This window comes from Amphimedon queenslandica, unplaced genomic scaffold (assembly GCF_000090795.2).
Source record: "Amphimedon queenslandica unplaced genomic scaffold, v1.1 AMPQUscaffold_3997_Cont24016, whole genome shotgun sequence".
Lineage (NCBI taxonomy): Eukaryota > Metazoa > Porifera > Demospongiae > Haplosclerida > Niphatidae > Amphimedon > Amphimedon queenslandica.
In genome coordinates this window covers 1-1,470 of record NW_003555683.1, presented here as the reverse complement: position 1 = coordinate 1,470, position 1,470 = coordinate 1, and the positions used below count along the sequence as shown (strand labels likewise).

Here is a 1,470-nt window from a genome sequence, read left to right as displayed (position 1 = left end):
GCTGAGCCCTTAATGTTTTACATTCTTCTAACAAGAGGAATTGTCCGGTTTGAATGGCTGGGCCCTATAGTGTTGATCCTTAAGCAGTATTTCGGGTAGCTTTTGATTTGAGCCTTTGATCTTTAGCTCGCTCTGTAGTCTTGAGAATCTCTCTATCACCATGTCCCTGCAAATTGCTGAGCAAGTAAGAAATTTAAAAGGAACATTTCTCATCCCACAGAACTCCATCAAACAAACCTTGAGCTGAAAGCCTACAAGAACAGAAAATAAAATTGATCCATCAAATACAACCATCACAACTGCAACTATTAAGTACATGTATAAAGACAGAGAAAATGCATCGCTAGCTTGTAATAGTTCTTTTACCATACTCACCATTTGTTTCCTGATCTTCCATTATTCTCTTAACAGGTGTCAAGCAGTGCTCACACAAATCAAGAGTGATTGATTTCTCTATGATATCTGATCGATGTTGCTCTGGCAATGGTATACGCCAGACGTTGAGACCAACTGCACTCTGAATTGATATATCAGACAACTTTTGAACAACGTCCAATGTCACGAGCTGTTTCTTAAGAGGAGAAGTATAAGTGATGAAGTGATTTTCATCGTTCCATTCAGGGTTTTGTTCTAAAAGGTTCTCTTGAAGGCCTTTGAGTTTCTTGAGGTTATGCATGTGATAGAGTCCTCCAGGGAGACTCCGAAATAGGTTTCTAGAAATGTCAAGGTGTTGGAGTTTGTTCAGCAAACGTATGGTGATAGGGAGGTCATAGAGACGATTGTGAGATAAGGAGAGAGACTCAAGGTTTCTAAGACGACCAATGGAGGGATGCAAGTGACGTAGACTGGTCTTACTGAGAACGAGGTTTCTTAAAGATGACATGTCACCAAACTGTGGGATAAGAAAAAAATGAAGATGGAATTCCAAAAGCCAAAACTTTCTATTTATGGTACAGGGATATTCCGAGGGATATTCATATGCATAATTAAAAATCAGCATTTTTAGACTGCCATTAGTAGTAAGAATTGGTTCAATATTTCTACTTTCTGCATGGCATAATCAATAACCTTTATTCAATGTAACTGATGATGAAAAGAAACATACTTACCATTAAAGAGGAGCTGGGTAGAGACAAATTTGAAAGATTTAACTCCACAATAAAATCTAAACTGACAATAGCCATTAGAAACTTGTTAGGAACAGGAACGACTACAAAAAATACAAGCTTTTTGATGATAAAAAAATTAAAAATATTTACTTTCATTCCAACCTCCAGAGTGAACCAACTTGATAGGCCTGGAGCCCTCACATACTTTGTGTAGAGCATTTATTAAATATTCTTCAGACTCATTAGCCTATGGTGAACCTGATAATTAATATTATAATTTTCTAATTGGCTTGCTTTTGCATCTTCTATGAAAATGGTGTCACCTTTTAGTTTAACTTCAAAAGGGCTCTTTTCCGCCATG

At 37.1% G+C, this 1,470-nt stretch overlaps 1 protein-coding gene across 1 annotated transcript; it reads right to left on the bottom strand.

Annotated features, from left to right (window-relative positions):
- Positions 1–6: 6 nt before the first annotated feature.
- On the bottom strand, positions 7–1,356 carry LOC105316187 (uncharacterized; the record flags this gene model as incomplete). Its single annotated transcript, XM_011411001.2, has 4 exons — positions 7–251; positions 376–892; positions 1,110–1,210; positions 1,260–1,356. Coding segments are annotated over 4 exons (939 nt in total), but the record flags the coding sequence as incomplete, so codon positions are not given.
- Between the last annotated feature and the right edge of the window lie 114 nt (positions 1,357–1,470).